This window comes from Balaenoptera ricei, chromosome 5, assembly GCF_028023285.1.
Source record: "Balaenoptera ricei isolate mBalRic1 chromosome 5, mBalRic1.hap2, whole genome shotgun sequence".
Taxonomy (NCBI): domain Eukaryota; kingdom Metazoa; phylum Chordata; class Mammalia; order Artiodactyla; family Balaenopteridae; genus Balaenoptera; species Balaenoptera ricei.
The window spans coordinates 123,466,153-123,488,582 of NC_082643.1; the positions used below are offsets into that span (position 1 = coordinate 123,466,153).

The 22,430-nt window shown below is 38.4% G+C and overlaps 3 protein-coding genes across 6 annotated transcripts in view; 1 reads left to right on the forward strand and 2 right to left on the reverse strand.

The window, feature by feature from the left end:
* The first annotated feature begins 1,568 nt into the window (after positions 1–1,568).
* EXOSC9 (exosome component 9) lies at positions 1,569–17,969 on the forward strand. 3 transcript variants are annotated; one of them, XM_059923529.1, is made up of 13 exons: positions 1,569–1,716; positions 2,051–2,145; positions 2,896–3,015; positions 3,132–3,234; positions 4,159–4,296; positions 5,955–6,037; positions 7,294–7,426; positions 8,847–8,935; positions 9,594–9,740; positions 10,698–10,879; positions 12,473–12,551; positions 12,765–12,889; positions 17,804–17,969. In XM_059923529.1, the coding sequence occupies exons 1-12, from the start codon at positions 1,651–1,653 to the stop codon at positions 12,847–12,849; spliced, it is 1,320 nt and encodes a 439-aa protein (XP_059779512.1). In that variant the 5' UTR covers positions 1,569–1,650; the 3' UTR covers positions 12,850–12,889; positions 17,804–17,969. The 3 variants fall into 3 exon arrangements, with proteins under 3 accessions (XP_059779512.1, XP_059779513.1, XP_059779511.1); XM_059923530.1 differs by lacking the exon at positions 17,804–17,969 and adding an exon at positions 14,285–15,386; XM_059923528.1 differs by lacking the exon at positions 17,804–17,969 and having other exon boundaries at positions 12,765–12,910.
* CCNA2 (cyclin A2) lies at positions 13,392–20,042 on the reverse strand. Its single transcript, XM_059923531.1, has 8 exons — positions 18,723–20,042; positions 17,696–17,939; positions 16,330–16,442; positions 15,904–16,127; positions 15,071–15,278; positions 14,532–14,645; positions 13,964–14,097; positions 13,392–13,605 (listed from the first exon to the last, which is right to left on the reverse strand). Exons 1-8 carry the CDS (start codon positions 18,942–18,944, stop codon positions 13,557–13,559), a joined length of 1,308 nt encoding a protein of 435 aa, XP_059779514.1. The 5' UTR covers positions 18,945–20,042; the 3' UTR covers positions 13,392–13,556.
* A 31-nt stretch (positions 20,043–20,073) lies between these two features.
* Positions 20,074–22,430, reverse strand: part of BBS7 (Bardet-Biedl syndrome 7) — a 42,667-nt gene continuing 40,310 nt past the window's right edge. Inside the window, exons 19-20 of one of the 2 annotated variants that reach the window (XM_059923527.1) lie at positions 21,498–21,643; positions 20,074–21,022 (exon numbers count right to left, since the gene is read on the reverse strand). In XM_059923527.1, the coding sequence (XP_059779510.1) occupies positions 21,510–21,643 (134 nt within the window). In that variant the 3' untranslated portion in view covers positions 20,074–21,022; positions 21,498–21,509. Of the gene's footprint in view, positions 21,023–21,414; positions 21,644–22,430 lie in introns of those variants that run through there. The other variant, XM_059923526.1, reaches the window with a different exon arrangement.

The following is a 22,430-nucleotide window of genomic DNA, read 5'->3' on the forward strand; positions in this document are numbered from 1 at the left end:
AGCACTTGAATTATTCTTGGGACATGGGAGGCCCTCACAAGTAGTATATGTAATTTACTGAGTACACAGATTACAAGTGGTATAATGATCACTGGTAGGAAAAAACGCTTGAGAGGAGACAGAAGCGAGATGCAGCCTGTGTAGGAGTTACATTGCCTATCACTCTGAAGCAAATGAAACAAAATAATATGTGAACACTGAACTAGTGCCTGACTCCAAGCCAGGCATTGTTCTAAGCATTTTACATGTACTAACTCATTTTTATCTCTCATAATAGATTTATCATTGCTATTTTGTAGATGAGTAAAGTGAAGCATATAGGCTACATTGGCCAAGGTCACAGAACAAGCACAGGGCAGAGTCAGAATTTGAGCCTGGGTAGTTTGAAGTCAGTTCCTGCTTTTAACTACACAGGGTCCTGCACGTATAACAGTTCTCCTTTCAATTTTTCAATGGCTTGAAAGCGATATGCATTCAGTAGAAAACACATTTCGAATTCTGAATTTTGATCTTTTCCCGGGGCTATGTATATGCAGTACGATACTCTCTCTTTATGCTCAACAGTGGTAGTAACCACAGCTCCCAGTTAGCCACCTGGTAAACAACCGGTACACTTACAACCGTTCTGTACCCATACAACTATTCTGCTCTTCACTTTCAGTACAGTATTCAGTAAATCACACAAGATATTCAACACTTTATAAGAAAAATAGGCTTTGTGTTAGATGACTTTGCCCAATTAGATGACTTTGCCCAACTGTTGGCTAATGTAAGTGCTCTGAGCAAGTTTAAGGCAGGCTAGGCTAAGCCATTATGTTCCTAGGTTAGGTGTAGTAATGTATTTTCCACTTACATGGCTTTATCTGGACATAACCCCACGGTAAGTGGAGGAACATCTGTACTACTTGATTCTGCCTCTCGCAAAGAGCCGAGTGACTGGCAGCACGAACACACTAAAGTTCCTCTACGCCTATAAAAATAAGCTTATCGCCTTAAAATAACTGGAGAGGCTGTAAGAAATAAACAACACATTTTGTTTCAGCCAGCGCGTAGGTACAAATTGCTAATCCTATCAATTCTTATCAATTTTTCAGGTCCTCCGAGGTTTCACCGTCAGCCCGTAAAAATACCCCAGCTCACCATCTCAACTTTCTTCTCTCCCCTCCACTCCACTTACGCCGGCTCATTCCAGTGTTTCTCCAATGAATCTGCTGAAACTCTGCCTCTACAGCATTTTAGTGGCCAAATCTCAACTTCCTCATCTGTAAAATAGCAATAATACCTGTCTAGCCTACTCCGCTAGAACTGAGGATAGAGTGAAGTGTGAGAGTTGCTCTACTGATATTAATTTGTATCACTGGTGGTTATTTCGGGGTCCTTTTCTCCCCTACACTTTATAAGAAAAGAAACAGATCTTTCCGTTCAGAACTTCGCCTCCTCTCGCTTCTCCAGCCAGCTCCGGCTGGTCCAACCTTGCTTTGAGCCTGCGCACTAGCGGCGGTCCCCCAGCCTTTGCTTTCCCAGCTTCAGCTGCCGCGCTTTGATGACGTCAATCTCCTGCGCCGAGGTACGAGCAGGGTGCGCGTGAAGAGGTGCAGGGTGTCTTCTCCCGACGCGTTCCAGTGCCTGTGCGTCCCCTGACCCGACAGTATGAAGGAGACGCCACTCTCAAACTGCGAGCGCCGGTTTCTACTCCGCGCCATCGAAGAGAAAAAGGTAAACCGGGCATTTGGCGCTGCGTGAGCGCTCGGGTAGCGCGGCGGCCCGCAGCCTTCCGGCCTGGGCGCACAGACCTAGCTCTCTCAGGCCCCGGGAGCCCCTGGGGGAGCGGCCGGTGGGTTCCCCCAAGGCCCCAATATTTATTTGGCTCCGGTGGGGTCTTTTCAAGGCTCAGGTCACCCCAGCGACTGTCAGTGCTCGGGCACCTAGTTTCCACTCTCCTACGTGGAGTGGTCAGGATCACACTTATCTCCAAGTGCTTAGCCCAAGGACTGCCTAGCACAGAGTAATCAATATTTGTATTAGGAATAAAGGAATGTTGTGCTTACAGCGGCTGGATGGCAGACAAACCTATGATTATAGGAACATCAAGATCTCATTTGGAACAGATTATGGGTGCTGCATTGTGGAACTTGGAAAAACAAGGTAACAAAGTATTCAAATTAGGTATAAGCTCAATAGGGAGGAATTTAAAAGAACTTGATTGACTCAGTTTACAGAGCAGATAAGTCTGGACAGTACTTTGTTTAGCTGCCCGAAATAAATATGTTGTCTTTAATGCAAGACTTTGGGTTTATAGTCACACTTTACATTTTTAATCATGAATATGTTTTCTGTCACATGAGTATCACATAGTTCTTTCTGATCTCTGTGAATCATATATACAGCCAGCAGTGATTGCACTGAATTTGTTCCTTGCATTTGTTGTCATTAAGTAGGGCCTACTTTCCTCCTTTTCCTGAGTGACATGAGAATTAGATTTTTAATATTCATTTGGAAGTTGTGAGGATATTGGTCAGATAATGTTGGTGAACCATGCCGTAAGAAAACTCTTAGGACGTCTCAAGTTTGCATGCCATCTTGTATCACTAAATATTTGTTTTAGAAAAGAGAAGAAATGGTCATTGACTCTTAAAAATCTGTGGCATAGTAAATATTGTAATAAGAGATTTTTTTTTCCCTGTCATCTCTTTGGTTATGCCAATATGTGTTTTATTTCTGTATGTATTCTACTACTGTACTTTGTAGGTAACTTCAACCTTTAATGATATATCATACTGAACATGTTATTACTCAACGTACTGTAAGACTGAAACTTAATTTTTAGATTTCCTTTTTTTTTTTAATTGGAAAGGAAATACATTTAATTAACAGATTTGTACTTTATCTTTGCAGAGTTCTTGGACAGGTTTCCTGTGAACTTGTTTCTCCAAAACTCAATAGGGCAACAGAAGGTATTCTTTTTTTTAACCTTGAACTCTCTCAGATGGCTGCCCCAGCTTTTGAACCTGGCAGGTATTTAAATCTTTTTCTTAAGCTGCTTTAGCCAGAGGAGAGCCTAACAGGGGTGAGCTGTTGTTTTACTGCCTGGTGTTATATTTCATGACATTAGCCCATTCCTGTTTTCATAGGCAGTCAGATCTCTTGGTGAAGTTGAATCGCCTCTTGGAAAGATGTCTCAGAAATTCGAAGTGTATAGACACTGAATCTCTCTGTGTTGTTGCTGGTGAAAAGGTGGGGAATATGCCCAAAATGCTTAATCTTGGGATGAGTATTGTTGATTCATGGATCCCTGTATCTATACTTTCATTCTCAGAGCTTCAATTAATTCAGTTTTATTCTAGTTCACTTCACTTCACATATTCCTGAGTGCTACCCATAGAACTTTGTGTCATCTCTCTTTGGAGGGACAAAAAAATTGGTGAAAATAGCAACTTGGATTTGTATACAAATTTCTTATTCAAAGAACTTGTGGTTTTTCACATATTTTCATTTATTTTCTTATGTTATTTAAGTGAGTTGATAGAAGCAGGTAATGTTTTCCTTTTTTATGGATGAAGAGCTGAAGAACTGATTAAATCCTTCATTTGGATAGGTTTATTGACTTACACAGGGCTGCATAGTGAGTCATTGGTAGTCTGACATTGGAAATATTACTCTCAATATATTGTGCTACTTGATGATATTAGAACTTTATTCTTGATTTAGGGTATTTTAACCATCTTTTTGACTCCATAGAAGTCACTTGGCCTTTCCACATTCCATACTTGAATATAATACTATTTGCATTACTTGTAAGGTTATCATAAATATTGTCAAGTAAAACCTAAGAGTTTGAGGTTTTTAAGTTAGGAGACACAATAAAAATATCATTAAGCTTGGAGTTAGGGGAATCTTAGTACTAAATGTAGAGTGGTTCTGTGTATTTACAGTATATATTTTACTGTTTTCAAATGACTCATAGAAAGGTAAACTATTGGTATTTCAGGTGTTGGTCTGGCTTGACATTTTCTAAATGTATTTTTATTGATACAATAGAAGGAATAACTGCATGTTTTAACAGCAAGAGAAAAACTTGCACGCAGTGTTCCCTTTCCTTGTAAATAACCTCTGGTTGTGACTCTTTAGGATTTATTTTTGTTTCGAATTCACATTCAGGTTTGGCAAATACGCGTGGACCTACATTTGTTAAATCATGATGGAAACATTATTGATGCTGCCAGCATTGCTGCAATTGTAGCCTTATGTCACTTCCGAAGGCCTGACGTCTCTGTCCAGGGAGATGAAGTAACACTGGTAAGCTCCCATGATGTGAGCCAGGCTCCTTATGAATGAATGAATATCCTTGCTGTGCAGACAGCTTGTTTCTAATGAAGTCTTGTTGTAAATGGCAATTAAGTATGTTCTAAAATTTGTTCCCAAGGCAAAAAATATGGTCACAGTTACCTTTGAAATCTCTTAAATCTCCTGTATTAAAGTTTTGTCAATGAAAGCGTACCCTATCCTGGTTTTTTTAGAATAGAACTCGATGACTTCTTTGGATTGAGCATTAGATAAAGTGGTTGGTTTATGCTTAGGGGGCATGTGTGAAAAATCATAATTCTCAGTATTTTCACAGTGAGATGCTTGTTCTTACTGTGTGGCAAAAACCCATCAGAAACACCTGGAAAGACTGTTAAAACATATTGCTAGTCTCCATCCTCAGAGTAGAATGGGGATAGGATGTATGAGTTTGTACTTCTGACAGAGTTCCCAGGTGATACTGATGGTGCTGGTATAAGGACCACATTTTGAAAACTATGGACCTATACTATTTACATTGTCCTTTCTTTTGTGCAGAGTATGCCAATTTCAATTTATATAAATTACATGCTAGAATAATGAAAGTGCACTGTGGTGATAATTTGATTCCTGAAGTTATAAAAGGAAACATCAGATGCCGAGATTCTCTAAGATGTCATTCATGATGCTGTTTTTAGGAATTAGACTGGAGCAGACTCTTGAAAGACTTAGAGGTGTAGACAAAGTTTTATTAACAATAGAGACGTGTCCCTTTAGAGAGGGGAGGTGGTATATGGAAGTAAAAAAGAAAGTATAGAGTGATGAGTAGACAAAAAAGACATTGATTAAAAAATACTGTAGAGATATTGCTGGTGGTAAAGTGTTACAGCCATGTTGGAAGAGTTTGGCAGTTTCTTAAAAAGTTAAGTGTAAACTTATACAGCCTAGCAATTCTATATCTAAAAATGTACTCAAGGAGAATGAAAGTATACATTCACTCAAAGACTTTTATGTGAATGTTCATAGCAGCATTATTCATTATAGCCAAAAACTGAAAATTAGCCAAATGTTCATCAACTAGTGAATGGAAAAACAAAGTGTGGTATATCCACGCAGTGGAATACTATTCAGCAGTAAAAAGGACCAAACTACCGGTGTGATGTATACTTCAAGGTGGATGGAACATGCTGAGTTGAAAGGAGGCAGATGCAAAAGACTGAAAATTGTTTGATTCCACTTACATGGAATGCCCAGAAAAGGCAGATTTATAGAGATAAAGTATTGATAGATCAGTGGTTGCTTTGGGCTGGGAGTGGGAGTGATAATCAACTGCAAACACACTTAAGGGAATTTGGGGGAGTAATGAGAATGTTTTAAAAACTGAATTGTGGTGATAGTTACTTCACTATATATTTACTAAAAAGTGAATTATTTACTAACAATTAGTGGATTTTATGTTATGTAAATTATACCTCAACAGAGCTTTTTGACAAATACATAAAGTTTTAAGGAAGATGAATGGCTAAGTCAAACAGGTAGTTGCAAAAGAAGTTATTTAGGTACTCACTGAAGATTAAAGGGATTTCATTTTTTATTTTAACATTTGATGTACAAGATGATTTTTTGTCTGTTTATAAGTTAGTGTAATTATTGAAACTTTCATTTTCAAACAGTATACACTTGAGGAGCGTGATCCTGTGCCATTGAGCATCCACCATATGCCCATTTGTGTCAGTTTTGCCTTCTTCCAGCAAGGGTAAGTCTCACCCTGGTCATGGGCTGAAATTATAAATGCAGCTAGGAGCTTTTTTGTTCCATTCAAATGTGCCGTAGGCAAACGAACAAACCCCTTGTTTAATATTAGAGCGCCTTATAGTTCTTTTCTTTCTCTGTTAAGAGCATTACTTGACAAATGCTCAGAACTGAGAGCTTTCTCAGTAGAAGTGACAAATTCTCCTTTAATGAAGAGACTTCACGTTTTCCTTTTCATGGCATACTTATACGTTTATGAGTTTACCACAGCATGGTAGCGTATCTTTCCTAGAGGTGTACAGATGTTAGGCTCTAATTTTGGAAAGTAGGCTGAGAATGACTGTGGATTAATGCAAGAGGACTTTGGAATATATTTGAGGAGCATATTATATGGAATAGTTGTAGGATAGGAGCAGGTTACAAGGCGGAATGGTTCACAAATGAGAAAAAAAAATCTTGTTTTCCTTCAGCTCTCCAGCAGTTTCTTCACAACTCACTGCTAATTCCTTCTACAACAGAAAACCTGGAATCTTAGGTCCATGTAAGGTGCCTTTAAATGAAAGCTTGAGCCTTAAATCTCTTTAGAAACAAAGAGAGGTATAAATATTTTAGCAATTTTATGACTAAGAACTAGAGAAAAGCTTTCATCTTTCAGTCACTGTAGTATAGAATTTTATTAGAGGGAAATAGACCAGCACTGTCCTGTAGAATTATGACATGAACCATATATGTAATTTTAGTAGCCACATTAAAACGGTAAAAAGAAACAGGTAAAATTAGTTTTGATATTTTATTTTACTTGATATATCTAAAATATTTTAATATGTAATCAATATCTTAAAAATTATTCTTGAGATATTTCACATTCTTTTATTTCTACTAAGTCTTTGAAATCCAGTATTTTATACTAACAGTACATCTTAGTTTGGACTAGCCACATTTCAACGGCTCAGTAACCACACGTGATTAGAGGCTAACATTGGACACTGTAGAAATAGGCAGTGTTTTTTTGTAATGAGCCATTAGCAGAACCTGGAAGAATTTCAAAGTACAGGATATTAGAGAAACTTTAAAATTAACCAAATTAATGTTATAATAATTCTGTTGTCTCTTTTCACATTAAAGTGACTCAAATTCATAGGCTCAGACCTACACTGTGTTGACCTTATTATAATGCTATCTTTTAAAAATATCCATTAGCTTAAAATTGACAAGCACTCAGCATCAGATTTGTTCAGGTCCGTTTAACATTCATTTCAGAACATATTTATTGGTGGATCCCAATGAACGAGAAGAACGTGTAATGGATGGCTTGCTGGTGATTGCCATGAATAAGCATCGAGAGATTTGTACCATCCAATCCAGTGGTGGGATAATGCTGCTAAAAGACCAAGTCAGTGCTTTGATTTGATTAATGTTCCATTAAAGATAGGTCTCTTCTTTTTAGAAGCTTTTTCGTGTTTTTTAACTAAAATCCAACAGATATTTTCAATGATCGATTCTCGGATCTGTTAGAATCTGGTTTCAGTACTGTCTGTTGACTTGTGGCTACAAGGTACCCTCCTTCCTCCCTGGCTTCTCCCGTGGATGGCCCTCCAGAGTCTACCCCTCTAGATGGAGGAATACTCTTTTCCTTCCAGTGAGGAAAGAGATTTATATCCTTTCCCCCTCCCCTTCCCCTTCCTTCCCCTTCCCCTTCCCCGCGTTGGGTCTTCGGTGCTGCGAGTGGGCTTTTCTCTAGTTGCGGTGAGCAGGGGCTACTCTTCATTGCGGTGTGCGGGCTTCTCATTGTGGTGGCTTCTCTTGTTTCAGAGCATGGGCTCTAGGTGCGCGGGCTTCAGTAGTTGTGGCACCGGGCTCTAGAGCGCAGGCTCAGTAGTTGTGGCACACGGGCTTAGTTGCTCCGCGGCACGTGGTATCTTCCCGGAACTGGGATCCAACCTGTGTCCCCTGCATTGGCAGGCAGATTCTTAACCACTGCACCACCAGGGAAGTCCGTATATCCCTATTTTTCTTTAAAGTGTCAGAAAGTAGAAATTATGTAAAAAGATAGTTTTACTTTTGGAATTTGGGTACAGTGAGCAGAAGTTCTCAAATCCAGCTACATATAAGATTCACATGGGGACTTTTAGAAAATAGATTGCCATGTACCATATGGTGCAGCTGGTTAGGAGCACAGAGACTACTTAATTGGAACTCCAGCTCTTCCTTATACTAACTGACCTTTGGCAGATGGTTTCATATTTTTGTGCTTCAATCTCTTTATCTGTAAAATAGTAAATAATCTTAATGTCAACACCTTCTTGTTAGGAGAATATAAGGATAGATATGGATATATTGTACTGTATAGCATAAATTAAGTGTGCAGTAAATGTTAGTTTCTGTTATCATCATTGTCATTATTACCAGCATCATGACCACTGCCAGATCCCTATTTCCAGCGATTCTGATCCATTAGGTCCCTGAGGCCTGGGAATCTTTGCTTTATACAAGCTTTCCGGGGGACACCATGCAGCCCTGTCTTGACCAGAGCTATGGATCACTCACAGAAAGGAAATTAGTGTATCTGTGGCCTCTTCAGTGGTATCTTCTACATTGTCATAGAAAAGTTTTTGGGTCAGTTCCCTTAACATTTAAAAATAGCTCTCACATCTTGCCTTAATTTGTGTTTACAGTGTATTATTTTCATATTTGAAAAAAAAAGTAAGGCTTAAATTGCAAAGGTAGAAAAACTAATCTCATGTTTTTAGTTTTGTTAGAGAAAGCTATTTGATTTGTTGTCTTTAAATAACAGAGTTCACTTTTATAAATAGGTTTTGAGATGTAGTAAAATAGCTGGTGTGAAGGTAGCAGAAATTACAGAGCTAATACAGAAAGCTTTGGAGAACGACCAGAAAGTTAGGTAAGTTTGATTTTTTTAGAACTGAATGGTCTTGTTATAGATTTTTCTGTTGAGGATTTTTCTCGCACAAGCATAACTATAGAGTTTTTACACTCAGTCTTTCCTTATCTGTTCATCTCAGTTGAATATACTAAATGTTTTTTGAAAGTTGATTGAACTATTTATTGTATTCCAGTTTACACATAATCTGTATTAAAAAGCCACATAATATTTTTCGTTTAAAAAGTTAACATTTTCTTAGGAAAAAAAGAATCCAGTAGCTCCTGTTAACAGAAAGAATACAAACTGGGGTTGGTTCCCATCTCTTCTTACTGTGTGACATTAAGCAACAGCTATGTCTCAGCACTTCAGTGTCTTCTGTAATATGGGAGGTTAATGCCTACCTGGTGGGGCTGGTTTGAGGATTGGAGAATAATATGCTTTAAGTACATAGCACATGCTTGGCACACGGTTTAATAAATGGTTAATTATAGTAACTTTTTATTATCTCACTTGATAGGCATAATAAATTGGTGGGGTTAAGTTAGTCAAATAGTTTCTCATCCAATATTTCTCATCTATCAAAAGGATAAAATAGTTAACTTTTTTTTCCCTTCCTGTCTTCTCTCCCACCTCTCATTCCCCATTCCCCCACAACTCCCCAAAAAAACCCACACAGGAAAGAAGGTGGAAAGTTTGGCTTTGCAGAATCTATAGCAAATCAAAAGATCACAGCATTTAGAATGGAAAAGGCCCCTGTTGATACCTCCGATGTAGAGGAGAAAGCAGAAGAAATCATCTCTGAAGCTGAACCTCCTTCAGAAGTGTATCTTTACTGGGTGTTTTTGGTAAAAACAAGAAGATTCATAACACTTTGGGCATTATTAGGGCTATGTGAAGCGTGTGCATACGGAAATTTGTTTTCTGAAACACTGTACTTTGTTAGAAAAAAACATTTAAGATATAAGACAAGATAGTGATGAGTCATATTAAATTGATGGTGTAACATCTACCTTCTCTTCAGCTATCCTACCAAAACCAGAAAATTCTCTTATTTTAAGAACCAATTTACAGCATTTCATTTTCCTTTGGAAAACTGTTCTCTAATCTCACTGGCATGGTCAGACACTATACATTACACATTGTTCTTTTATTTTTTAATAAATTTATTTACTTATGTATTTATTTTTGGCTGTGTTGGGTCTTCGTTGCTGCACGCGGGCTTTCTCTAGTTGTGGCGAGCAGGGGCTACTCTCCGTTGTGGTGCACGGGCTTCTTATTGCGGTGGCTTCTCTTGCTGCGGATCACGGGCTCTAGGCGCTCGGGCTTCAGTAGCTGTGGCTCGCGGGCTCTAGAGCGCAGGCTCAGTAGTTGTGGTGCACGGGCTTAGTTGCTCTGCAGCATGCGGCATCTTCCCGGACCAGGGCTGAAACCCATGTCCCCCTGCATTGGCAGGCGGATTCTTAACCACTGCGCCACCAGGGAAGTCCCCACATTGTTCCTGAAGTTCATTCACCAGATTTATTACTGCAACTAAAATGTTCAGAGCGAGTGTGTCTCTTGATATTTCTCACCCATTGTGTCCATAAAATCTTAACCTGAGTTATACACTATTTCTTCTTCACTGTTCAGCCATCCATAGTATAGCTATTAGTAAATTTTTTCCTAATAATTTGAGGCACACTTCAATCAATCTTAAAGGAAGAAAACTTTCATTCTAATCTTTTTCTGCACTGCATCAAATAGCAGTATTTTTGTTATTCAGTTTTCTTAACTTGCTAAGTGTTTCGAAACCTGTGCTGTGGACTCCTGGAACCGCCCAAATTGGAGAGGGAATAGAAAACTCCTGGGGTGATCTTGAAGACTCTGAGAAGGAAGACGAAGATGAAGGTGGCAGTGATGAAGCTATCATTCTTGATAGTATAAAAATGGACACGGGAGAAGTCTCTAATATTGGAAGCCAAGGTATGTGATACTTTATGGCTATATGTAATATATATATATATATATATATATCCCTATTTTAGGAATCTTATTTTTATATTAGCAGTTACTTTTTTAGAGGGGCTAAATATTTTGTAATTTAAATTTCAACTAAACTGTTGAGGCTAACTGCAAGAATATGCTTATCTTTGAGGAATAGTGGTATTCTTTGGTATGTGAAGGGAGTGGCATTTTTTATTTTAAAGTTTTTTTTTTTTTCTTTTTTTGTATCTTATCCAGGCCAGTTTTAAGGGGATGAGTTTCCTAAAATCTCATTCCTGTGTGCTGTTTTTTCTTTGTATAGTTTCTAGACTCAAACATAAAAAGGCAATATCATAACATATATTAGAGTAGTGCCATCCACAGAACTTTCTGCAGTGTTAGAAATGTTGTGTCTACACTGTCCAGCATAGTAGCCACTAGCCACATGTAGCTACTGAGCAGTGAAATGTGGCTTGTGTGAAGAACTGAATTCTAAATTTTAATAAATCAAACAAGGAAGGATCTAGGAAGTAGGTTGGTGGAGAACTAAAGGATGCAGCTACTAAATCTGGCTGAGAAAATAGTGAAGGTGATACTGTTTCGGTGTGTAATGCATATACCTGCCTGCCTTCAAGGAAGGAGAATATTGCCTGTAAGTATTACTGAGAACATGCTGGGGTTTTTTGTAAGGCAAAAAAAAAAAAAAATCCCCATTAATTGGGACCCTTATTCAGCTTCCCCAGTGGTTACTTCTATTTAGTATTATTCTTCCAGACCTCGTTCCATGTATTTACTATATATTTACACCAACATAAGCTGCTTAAACACAGGGACTATTTATTGATAGATGTTACTTTTTTTTTTTTAAACTCCATATGCCTTTATATATTTGTGAAATTTTTCTAATAGGGAGAAAGTAATTGAAAACTCTATTTAAATATAAAGAATTAATGTAATAAGTCTCATGGGGAAAATGGGCAAAAGAATAGAAACAGACATTTCTGTTCTTCTGCCTATTTTTTGTTTCTGTTCCTATTTGTATATGCATTCTCAAATACAAACGGCCAGGAACACATTGGCAAGGGTGTATAGGAAAATGGGTTAATATACTATTCTTGGAGTGTAAATTGAAACGTTTCTGGAGGGATCTGGCAAAAATGTCTTGTGGAAGGTATATGCCTTTTGACCTAGTAATTCTGCTTCTAGGTATTTTTCCTTCTAGTGTTGTTTATAGTAGGGAGAAATTTAAAATCTAGATCTTCAAAATTAACAAATTCAAAGAGTAGCACAAGGAATTCAGTTGGCATATTGACTTGTTTCCAAATTGGTTCTATAAGATGCTCTATGTGTGTGTGTATAGTGTGTGTGTGTATATACACACACACACACACACACACACACACACACCTGTATGTAGAATCATCCCCCTCACTTTAATTCTATTAAAGAAGCACACACAAGGTTTTTCAGAGCTCCAAGGAATAACCTCAGGGAAGGGAAGAACCAAATAGTACATCTGTAAGCCTCCACCCAAAATGCTGTTTGGGCTCTCTATCTGAAACTTATATTCCTTTCTTAACATTTTCTTAAAAGATGCCCCTATAGTGCTCTCAGACAGTGAAGAAGAAGAAATGATCATTTTAGAACCAGATAAGAATCCGAAGAAAATAAGGTAACAAATTTCTGGTTTATTTCAAATGTATACATATACTCAAGACTTTTTAGAAGCTTGCTCTCTGGGTTTCTTCAACCTGAGATTTATAGAATTGGGTCTGTAAAACTGCTTGGATGCCTTTCAAGGTTACAGTATTCTTCTGTCACAGTTGGCAAAAGTAAGCTCCTAGTACCAGTACTGTTAAAACTTGTTAATTTACTTTGTTCACAGAACACAGACCATCAGTGCAATACAAGTAAGAGCACCAAGTAAAAAGCCAGTGAAAAAGAGAAAAAAGAAGAGAGCTGCTAATTAAAGTTCACATAGTTGTATATTTGTATATAACTATTAAAAAGGTATTTATTCAGTGCTAACAACCTTGGGTATTATTCACAAACCCATTATAGAATCTAGTTCTTTATACAGTTTTTTACATTATGCTTTAAAATAAACGTCTGGAGAACTCTTTAAAACAGGTTTTAAATAACTGTCACTTTGGTAGGTCAAATGTAGTAAAAGTTGATGAATGAAAAAGCATTTTCATAGTGTGTACAAAGACCTGAAAGAGTCTTCTTAGATTATGCCCAAGTCAGACAGTTGGCCCAGTTCCTTACGGAGGTGAATGTCATCACCTGTGTGTTGGAAGGAGAAGCCTTCCCAGTCCCCATGCTTTAATAAACCAAATTAATTTTTGAGTGAAATCCTGAAGTCAAATTTTTACCTCAAATTAAATTTGACTTACAAACCAAATTTTCCAAATCAATTTATTTCTTATTATCCTGACAGCTGGCATCATTAATACTTTAACAAAAACCACTTAAAATTAGCCAAATATCTAAGATAGTTACATGTACAAAAGATATACAAATTAAAACCATTTAAAAAGTAATAGATACCATAATTTGTACTTGACCATAACTTCTGTATTCAGAAATGATTGTAAAATTAAAACCTAAGATAAAATCTGTACACCATATACTTTGAGTGATTTACATCCTAGAAAACAAAGGCAGTCTTTCACTGTTACACATTTAGTGTCTCTGGTGGGTTGAGGAGAGAAACACCATGATACCTGTAAGCAGGGAAAAAAAAAATCCATTTTTAGTAAACATTCATTGGGTGAAACAGATTATGGAATGAAACATATACTAGGAACTCACAAATGCTATTTCTGTCTACTTGAATTAATGGTTATAAAACCATAGTCTGGTCCCCAACACTTGCATGCATGCCCCCCGTTCCTCTCCCCTCTTCTCCCTCAAATACAGGACAGAAGCTCAAAACACATGGCTGCTAAGAGAACAGTTGCTTAAGGAGGCTGTGCCTGATTTGTGAATCCCTTAAATAAAGTTAAAATGTCAAGGATCTCTGAACCGTACGATAGCCTGGAAAAGCAAGCTTCTTTGGTATCTACTGCTGTTAATTCTTACTTTGAGTTTTTGTACTTTTCTCTTATTGACTGTTGTGCATGCCGCGGAGCTCTGAGGTAGGTCTGGTGAAGGTCCATGAGACAAGGCTTTAGAGTTTCCAGCGTATATCCAGTCTTTTGTACTAATGATTCAGGCTGCAGGAGGGAGGACGGAACCACTGAGTTTTGGTTTTAGTAACAGACACTGAATACAAGTTAGTAGTTGGCATTAAGCTCGAGTTTTGTTAAACTTCAGTCCTAACATCTCCAACTAACATCTTCCAGTTTTCTCAAGCTCTGTTTGCTAACTTCGATCAATTTTTACTATTTTCCTTGCCAGCAGCAAGTCTTATGGCCTGAATTCTTTAAGCACACCTTTCAAATCCAAGTATTAATAGTAAGCAAGCTTTCTACCTAACAGATGCTATTAAACAGGTAAGACAAAACGCTTCAAACAGTGTAGGTGGTTGAATAGCTCTTCCAGTTCAGTACATCTAGACAACTGTCAGTTGTATAGGACAGTTATTTAACCTATCTGGCACAAGCATTTACAGCACAAGGTGGATGTGTGAGGACGTCGTCATACATACCCAGCTTTGTCCCGTGACAGTGTAGAGTGCTAAATGGAAGGCCGCTGCGGCGATAACTGATGGCAAATACTTTAGATATGGGTCAGCATCTATCAAACTTAACTCTCCCAAAAACTGGAATGAAAAAGTAAATAAGCTTTATGATCATAAGAGCTCTGGAATTCAAACCTCAAATCCTTACCTTCTGACCGAATATTTTGCTGTCTTTAAGACTGGCTCTGTAGCAACCATCGCCACATCTTTAAATATATCCACTACCGTGTTTTGCTTCATTCTCATCCTGTATTTTTCCTCCTTTAATAGCTTTAAAAACAACCCTGCTGGCTACCATTTCCCAAGACTTCATCCTCATACCACTATTCCTAGTGCTTTCTCCATTTATGTTTTCTTTTGCCAATGATGATAGGCTTTCTTTCATACTGCAGCACTAACCTGTCCCCAGAATACTAAATCCCTTGACCAAGGCTGTATAATGAAACTAGAGCTTGCCCCTAATTGTGACCTTAGAATCTTCATTCAACAAAATGAAAAGAACTTACCATTGCTAAACTTTCAACTTTGCAGTTTGCAGACTGCTGGTGCAGAAAGTACTGGGTAAGAAACTGATTTATTGTTGGTGCAGCTAAGTCAAAAGCAAGGACTTTCAAAACTAGGTGCTCCATTCTCAGAACTTGTTTCTTGGTATAAGTGTCATCTGTAATGTATACAAATTCTGCTACTTCTGGGGGGTATATTTCTTCAAACTTTCTACAATGAAAGGAGTTTTAAGTAATCAGTCCTTTTATAAGAAAAGCAAGCTTGTTTATCCCGACTTGAAATCCCTTAAGCAGAATAAATGGAACGAATGCAAAACCAGTTGCCTGTTTCCACTGATACTTGACCATTTCTAGCCAAGACTACGTAAATGCTAATTAAAAGCCCCAAATATTTCTCCCACTTCAAAGGAAATAAGTGAGAGACTGACTTCCCAAGATGGGAACAATGCCAGAGTTCACCAAGTAACTGAAAATGTAGGAAATTTCCTTAGAAAAATAAATAATTTACATTTTAGTTTTCATGTCTTAATGGAGAAAAGATTTTGCTTATATACCAGAAAGTACTTTAAAGTGGAAGGAACCACTCTGTAACCTAGTCCTGGTGTATTAAAATGTCACCAGTCTGTAGGTTCATTCAAGGTGCCCTGAAATCCAGATCTAGGAAAATTAATGTACTAAATTTAAAAAGTTTCATCCACTCCACCATCCCTAAAGTAGTTGCTGACTCCCTGCCTTGTATAGTATGTTAAAATGTCACACTTTAAAAGATCACAATTTCTTCCCTGCACAGAAATACTACTAATCACTTTTAACCCAACAAACCAAGTTGTACTTACGAGGCTAACAGCATAGCAGCAGTGCCCACAAGCTGAAGTTTTCCTCTCAACACAGACATTGATGAAAGAAACCTATCAATGTAGTTCACAGCCAAATGCAGGGTCTCATTCTGTAGTTTATATTCTTCTCCTACTTCAACTAACCAGTCCACGAGGATAGCCCTCATACTGTTAGTAATGTCTGGCTGTTTCTTCATGTAACCCACTTTAGGCTTACATTTAACCTGTTGAGAAGGTTACTTAGTATAGTGTTAAAACTGCAGTTAGATTATTTTACCATTAACAGATGCTGCCTATATGCTAGAAACTTAAGTATAGCATTAGAGTAATTCACTGGCAGTTAAAAAACTTAAAAACATTATCCTCTTAATTTCCTTTCACCACAGTGAACAAATAGTATAAAAAGTAGATTCAGAGAGTCTTTACCTCCATTTCCCTAAGGTATGTGTGAATGTCCTCATGGTAGTCTGGTACTTCATTAACACTCACTGGCTTTTCATCTTCCAATACAATTGACATATCCATAGTATGTGGTGACTCTGGGAGAATTCAAAAGTACAGTGAAGTTCACTTTTCATTTTCAACTTAATTTAAGAGCTAAAAGTGATTGCCCTTGTAAGGAGTCCCAAACTACCAATGTGTTTATTTCATCCAACTAAAAGAGCTTGTTATGACAAAGTACATAGAAGATTTAACTCTGATTTTAGTACCTATGTCCACTTACTTTTGGAATGATTTTAATTAACAAGAAAAAGTACTGACAAACCATTAACAGGAAAATGAGTTTGAGGAGCAGGTATTATGTTGGAGTATCATTCATCTCCCATGACAGTACACTGGTTTTGCTAGGACAAAGTTAAAATCCAAGTTTTGAGATATCTAGGATTTGTCATAAGAGAGTTTGCAGACCCCTAAGTCTAACCTATTCAAAGCACAATCCAGGCAATAACTAGAAGTAGGGCTAACAAGTGCGCTAAAGAGAAACTCAGATTTGTTATGGGCAGTTCAAACACATTAACACTAAAATCAACGGGTGATTCTTTTTTGGTAAATTTAAATTATCTTTGAAGGCAAAAAATATCATCCATTATTCTTTTTACTTCAAGGTTTGAGGTTAAAATTTATTGCAGATTTTAAATAAAAGTACACCAATTATTTTATTTCCATAGGACTTCCCTGCTACACCTCTCATCCATAGAACTAAAGCTGAGATTGAATTTAGTGAGCTGTCCAGTGACTCGATAGCCTGATGGTAAAGAAGCAGCACAAACTGTAGTCAGAGTTGTCTATAGCAGCTACTCTGACTCACAGGAGGACAGTGTCCCTCTCTGGTAACAGACAATCACTTAGACTGATTTTACAGAAACAGTTTTAAAGGTGGAAGAGATGTTGGCTATCTCAATATTTAAAGCTGCATTCTCAAATAACACTCTATTTGAGAATGGTATGTACAAAGTGAGTCTTAAGAATACAACTGAAATATATTCTCCCAATCAAGCAAACATTTCCAGGGTCAGATTAAAATAAGTCTGAGATCTAATGAAATTGATGTAATTACCCGTGTACCAGAAGGAGCAGGGGATTAGGATCCTTTTGTAGGTCACTAGGTCTTGCATTAGCTGTGAGGCCTGAGATAAGTCACACCCTTTCTAAACTTGTTACATTAAACCTAACTCATAATGTAGTTAAGGATCAGGTAAGATAATGTTCTGAAAAGCAAAATTTCATTAATCCAGTCTATTCAGTAATTATGATTACATTGATTTGATAACAAATTTTCTTTAAAACTTACCAAAACTACCATCCATTGGGTAATCAAGAGGTACCAGTGGTTTTCTTGGTCCTGGTAAAGTAACAGCTGAGTTAAAAGCCAAGACATCTTCACCTTCTGGTTTTTTAGATTCAGCTGGCCTCTTCTGAGTCTCTTCCTCTGCTGCATCCACGTGAATGGTAAACGAAGGCTGCTGGCTGTTTGCTTTCCAGGCAGGAACGGTGACATGCTCATCATTTACAGGAAGATCCTTAAGAGGTGCAACCTAAAAAATAAATAACTGGCTTTGAGCTTATTAAGTGGAATTTTGTTCTGCTTTCATCCCCTTATACTGCATTTACTCCCAATAGCTCTATCAGGAAAATTAAACTTTAGGGGGGAAAATCCAGACAAGGAAATTTGAGTAGTCGGAGAAAGAAGGGATGTTCCAATTTGTCACAGGCATTCCTGCAAGAGTTTTAGAGTCACACTAAGTGGAATTAGGCAAAACTCATCAAGGCCACGAGATGGGCGGAGTGGCAGGCCGAAAAATGCCAAATTTAGGAGAGATGGCAAAAAAGTGGTTTACCTCTTTCGCCCCAGGGTGGAGCAACAGAGCAAATTCGGTAAGATGGCGGAATTGACCAAAAGCAAAGTATTTTTTATACCCTTTCCTAAAGCAGAGGTAATCTCTTAACCATATGGGGAGGATGAAGGAAGTCCGAGCAGCGCCTGGGGCTTAAAAGCAGAGAAAGACGTGGAGGCGGGCAAAGACCATACTCATGTTGTAGGGCTTGGTTTGACTTCGTTATCTATAGAAAAATACTCCCAGTGGAGGAGAGCGGACAGGCAGCACAAACGCATTGTGCTGGCAGGGAGAGTAATGGGAGAAACTAATGGGAGTAATGTGGCATCCTACACTCCAGAGAACCAGGGATCAAGGGACTCCAGGTCCTGGCCTTCCGCGAAAAGGCCAGGGGATGGTTTCTCGCCACTCTCCTCTGCCGGCTAAACCCATGCAAAACTCCCGCTCGGTCCACCCTCCTGCAGATACGGCTCACTGCTTTACCCGTCGCGTCTTAGGCCTCTGCTGCGGCGCTGGTCCCCGCGAGTTCCCGGCCTTCAGTACCGCCAGCCCAGCGCGGGTCCGGGGCTGCTGGGTGGGCGCCGCCTTCTCGGGGTTGATGTTCTCCTGGTTCTCCTGGTCCTCCTGGAGCGCCGTCTGCTGCAATGTTAACAGCGCCGAGCCTGCCTCGCGGGCCGCAGGCCCGGGCGCGGAGCTGCCCAACATCACTGCTCCCGGGGGCGAGGCGGGATCAGCCTGCGGCGCCAAGCAGCGTGCACTGCGTCCCGCCGACCAGCCTAGGTACACTCCAGCCGTACCCGCCCGCCGCAGCTCGGGCCAGCCTGCCCGCCCGCTGGCCCGCTCGGGATCGTGTAGGACCGAGGAGGTTGCGAAAGGCGGAGGCAGGCACTGCCGGGCGTGGAGGGCCAAGGACGCCCCCGAAACGAAGCGAGCAGCCCGCCGGAGCGGCGGCTGTTCATGCAGTTCAAGTATCCCGCGACTATTGAAATGGACCAATGAAAAGAGCCGAGGCCCGTGACGTCACTCGGGGCGACGTGGTCGCAAGCGAGTGAAGGCGGCTGCGAAGGCAACCGAGCAGGGGCGGAGCGGGGCGAAGAGATGTCGAACGGCGGCAGGAGGAAGTACGCGCGCCCGGCGGAGAGGCGGGGCCTAAGTCTACTGTGACTTTAAACAGGGCCGCTAGGCGGTCCCTGTCTCGGGGCAAGGGCTGTCTCTAGGATAAACTGAATTAAACTTTAACAATTAGTAGCGGGCCGCCCCGGCCTTCTGCCCTAGGACCTCCAGTTAGCTTGAATGACTAGTTTCTCAAGGTCTAAAATCTGATCCGGCCACATACTGGCCTGGTGGTCCTGTTCAAGTTATTCAGTGTCTCCAATTCTCAATTTTCCTATCTGTTAATTGGGAATAATATCTACGCGTTATACAGTTGTCGTTAGTATTAAATAACGTGCATAAATCATTTAACACGCTGCTTATGTAACTGATATAATATTGGAAGACTATAATGTCATCTTACCATTTAAGTGTTTCTTCACAGTCTTATGCTTTTTATTTTTCCTAATGAAGATGCAATTAATTTAAAGTGCCACCTTGAACTACTGTTGATATATGTAACAAACAGTAATGTACTACAAGAAATTCAACTAGACAGTCATTAATTTTTATCTCTTTTTTTCCCCAAGGTGTGGCAGCCAACAAAAAGCATGGAGTAAAATTCGAGTGACCTAGATATAATTCTGTGTTCCATTTAGAAATGAAGGTTGTTTAAACATAGTAAAAACCATATGACCTTATAAAAGTAAAACTCTCTTAGCAATATGTGCCTTTAACAAATTTTCACATTTAATATACAACAAGGCTTGCACATAACTAATAAATATAATGGCATATAATTAAGGAGCACTGTTGTTTTCCAACAAATTCATAAGTGTGCCCTTCTTGAAAACACACAGAATAATTTATTTTCTATTATAATCCTTATGCTATTTTAAACAACCTTTAAGTACAATATTCACCTGAATATGAATAAAATATGAATTAAGATTAATGACTTCCATAGCCTTAAAGTCATATTTCCCTCCATTTATGATAAAAAAGAAATCAGTGGATATTAATGCAGGAAAATCTAAGAAGCTGTCACTATTTCGACACTATTCACATGTAGTACACTTGTATAGCCCTACTGGTTACAGCACATCAAGTTAAGATCCCCCCCAGTCTATGCAAGTTCTGCTGATTTCCCTGGCCAACTCAAGTATTTTACAAACTGAGCATGGGTCACAAAACATCACCAAGTAACAGCAAAATCAGTTGTAAATCAATCTCAATTCCTAAAACAAAATTTATGTTATTTCCCCTGGTTGACAACATACATAGTAACCAGAACGCAATCCAGGCACCAGAACTTGGGTTCCACCTTTACAAAATAATAGCATGTCCTCTTAAACACTTAACCTCACTGAGAATCAGTTTTCTTACATGATTTGACAAAATAATCAATATATGTTGTCAAGATCAAGTGAGGAGGGACTTCCCTGGTGGCGCAGTGGTTAAGAATCCGCCTGCCAATGCCGGAGACACGGGTTCGATCCCTGGTCCAGGAAGATCCCACATGCCATGGAGCAACTAAGCCCGTGTACCACAACTACTGAGCCTGTGCTCTAGAGCCCGTGAGCCACAACTACTGAAGCCTGCGCACCTAGAGCCCATGCTCCACAACAAGAGAAGCCACTGCAACGAGAAGCCTGCACACCACAACGAAGAGTAGCCCCCACTCACCGCAACTAGAGAAAGCCCGCACACGGCAACGAAGACCCAAAGCAGCCAAAAATAATTAAAAGAAAAAAGATCAAATGAGGTAACATATGTAAATACATTTTGAAAACTGTAAAGCAGTTTATACATATGTGTGTTAACTTATTAAATATTTGAATATATTTTTATTTTCCAAATAATAGTTCTCGATTATTATAAACATTATAATTATAATTATTTTATATGATTACTATAAAACATCCACTTGAAAAAAATTCATTAAAATCCCTTATAATCATTCCACTTGTTTTAAAAATAAAAATTCTCTTTATTTTTAAAAAGTTCCATTTGTCAAAAAAATAGAAGCATTACTAAAAAAAAGTCATACCTCATATATTTTTAGATAATATTAAAAAACGCACTTGAAATAAAAGTATATACAATTAGCTTGCAATTCTGTTTTAACATTTTTCATTTAAACATACAACTTCTTTGGAACTTTACCTTATTTATATTTCATGCAGCATCAAAGAAAGCAATCAATGCATTTTGGTCATAACTGTCCAGAATCTCCAGTAAAAGAGGCACTTTGGTTTTTACATTGGTGCCTTTGAATTTGAACTTATCTATGAAAAGATCGGTGATCATGCCTATAAAGAAAAAATGTTAAGTTTCTGTCATTGATTAATTCTATTAATGACACATTATTTAATGAAAGTAAGCGACTGCTTGAGAATCTATTTCTAAGCACCTGTAATTCCATTATTTAACATACAGAAATCCGAAAGGATTGATGCATTAAAAAATATTTGGGGGGGATTTTAAGGCAAGTTTCAAAATATAAATCATTTGGCTAATAACCCTCTTAACAATTGGTTATAAGCTATTAATTCAGACAATCAACTGCTGGCCAGTTTTGAACTGCTATTGGTATATATAAAATTACAACAAGTGGGTTTTTTTTTTCCACCAGGCTGACCATTTTGACATAGTGTAGACATATTCTGTTCATAACAGCTTTATCTGAATTAAAATATCCCATCTATATGTTGACCATTCTTAGGATTTGATTTGAAGGCAAATATTTCTAGTTTCAAAGATCTGGGCAAATTATTTCACCTTTGAGTTTTTGCATATATATAGTGGGAATAATTCAAGCTATCAATCTTTTATCCAAAACTCTTGATGCAAGATGTATTTCAGAATTTTTCATATTTTAGGAAGATAATAAAAGGAATATGCCATAATATACCATATATATGGCATAGTATACCATATATATGGCATAATACCCGTGGAAAGTGAGTGGCAGCATCTGGTAACAAAACATAACATATCTGCAACAAAATATATGAATATTCATACTAAGTGGAATAAAAAAACTATAAATAACCTCGTATCAGTTTAAGTGAGGTTTTGTCATTAATTCAGATCAAG

Coding starts and splice junctions, on each gene's coding strand:
- EXOSC9 (XM_059923529.1), top strand. CDS start 1,651: ATGAAGGAGACGCCACTCTCAAACTGCGAGCGCCGGTTTCTACTCCGC. Junction 1,717..2,050: donor GCGCCATCGAAGAGAAAAAG/GTAAACCGGGCA, acceptor TTGTGCTTACAG/CGGCTGGATGGCAGACAAAC. Junction 7,427..8,846: donor TAATGCTGCTAAAAGACCAA/GTCAGTGCTTTG, acceptor TTTTATAAATAG/GTTTTGAGATGTAGTAAAAT.
- CCNA2 (XM_059923531.1), bottom strand. CDS start 18,944: ATGTTGGGCAGCTCCGCGCCCGGGCCTGCGGCCCGCGAGGCAGGCTCG. Junction 16,443..17,695: donor CCCAATGGATGGTAGTTTTG/GTAAGTTTTAAA, acceptor GAATTCTCCCAG/AGTCACCACATACTATGGAT. Junction 14,098..14,531: donor CTGTCACGGGACAAAGCTGG/GTATGTATGACG, acceptor TCCCTCCTGCAG/CCTGAATCATTAGTACAAAA.